At 47.8% G+C, this 1,468-nt stretch overlaps 1 protein-coding gene across 1 annotated transcript in view; it reads left to right on the forward strand.

The window, feature by feature from the left end:
* Positions 1-1,278: 1,278 nt before the first annotated feature.
* The window catches only part of LOC119355696, a 4,156-nt gene continuing 3,966 nt past the window's right edge, over positions 1,279-1,468 (forward strand). The window contains exon 1 of the mRNA XM_037622543.1: positions 1,279-1,450. Within this exon, the coding sequence (XP_037478440.1) occupies positions 1,374-1,450 (77 nt within the window). The 5' untranslated portion in view covers positions 1,279-1,373. The remainder of the gene's footprint in view (positions 1,451-1,468) is intronic.

The raw sequence follows: 1,468 nt of genomic DNA on the forward strand, positions 1-1,468 counted from the left end.
TTTTTCCGTTTCTGAGAGACACGGCCGTTGTCGGGGATATACCCCGCGGTATGACCCGGCCGGAGTCATAACCCGGCTGGGACTTGGTAAATGGTAAACCGGCAGACAATTAAGACAGATGGCTAAGACGGACGGTAAACTGGCAGGTGGTAAACCGGCAAGTGTTAAGGCAGGTGGTAAACCAGCAAGTGTTAAGGCAGGTGGTAAACTGGCAAGTGTTAAGTCAGATGATAACCCGGCAAGAGTTAAGTCAGATGACAACATAGCAGACCATCATAAACCGGCAGATCATCATAAACCGGCAGATCATCTTAAACCAGCAGACCATCTTAAACCGGCAGACCATCTTAAACCGGATTACAGTGATAACTGGGTTGCCAGGGGTTATGAAGCCCGAGACGTTATGAAGCCCAAGATGTTAAGAAGCCCGTAAAGAGAAGTCAGAAAAGTTAAGTCTTAAGTCCGAGTTGGACTCTACATGTAACCCGCCCCTTCAACTTATATAAGGAGGGGCAGGGCTCCCCAAAGAGGGACAAGTAAGAAGAAACAATCTCTAGGACTAGACACAAAGAGACGGTTTACCGGCGACTCCATCGTGAGCATAATGAGACCTAGCCACAAACAGCATGTAGGGTTGTTACCAGATGATGTTTCCCGGGGCCCGAAGCTGTCTAAATCCTTGTTTTGTGTTGCGTCTCTTGATTCCGCTCAACCCCTCTCAAGCTACCACATAGATGCGTTGGCCTTGCGACTAAGTCCTAACACTAAGGACATCTGCCGTGACAATTCCACGACAGCCGTGCTAAACGCGGGAAGGAAAAAATGTGTTTTTTCTGTTTTCAAGAGGCGCAACCGTATCTCTCGTGAAAGCAAATCTGTGCCTCTTGCAGAAGAAAAAAACACATTTGTTTGTGTAATTTTTTTTAATTTTTTTCCAAAAGCTAAGAAAGACCGGTGAAAAACTGAAAAAATAAAAAATAAAAAAATAAACATCTACGAAGCAGAAAACGCGTGCGAAAAATTTAAAAAATTACATCAAAAGGAGCATCCAAAACACAAGCATGTGATGGTTTTAAGTGTGCGTCAAGTGACGCAGTCTTATTCCACCCAAATGACCCTTGGAGGGCTCCCAAAGGAGCATTTGGCCTGGGCCGCGTAGCTCGGGCCATATGGCCAGGTCTGGTTCAATCACCTGCGAGTGAGCATAAAAACGTATCCCAAACCTGCCAAATGGGGACTGCTTTGCCTAAAAAAAAGAAGGTTAAAGAGACTGCTATTCTTACGAGTGTCGCATCGCATCACAACGCCGTTCCAATTGACCAGTCGCCTGCTTCCGCCCCCTTCGCGAAGTTTCCGCGCTCCACCATTTCGCCATGGCCGGCGGCGGCATCTTCAGCAGGGCGCTGAGCTACGTCGTCAACGAGTTCCTCGTCGAGGGCCTCGCCAACAAGTATGTTTGCCCCGCCCC

The sequence above is a fragment of the Triticum dicoccoides genome, chromosome 2A (assembly GCF_002162155.2).
Source record: "Triticum dicoccoides isolate Atlit2015 ecotype Zavitan chromosome 2A, WEW_v2.0, whole genome shotgun sequence".
NCBI lineage: Eukaryota > Viridiplantae > Streptophyta > Magnoliopsida > Poales > Poaceae > Triticum > Triticum dicoccoides.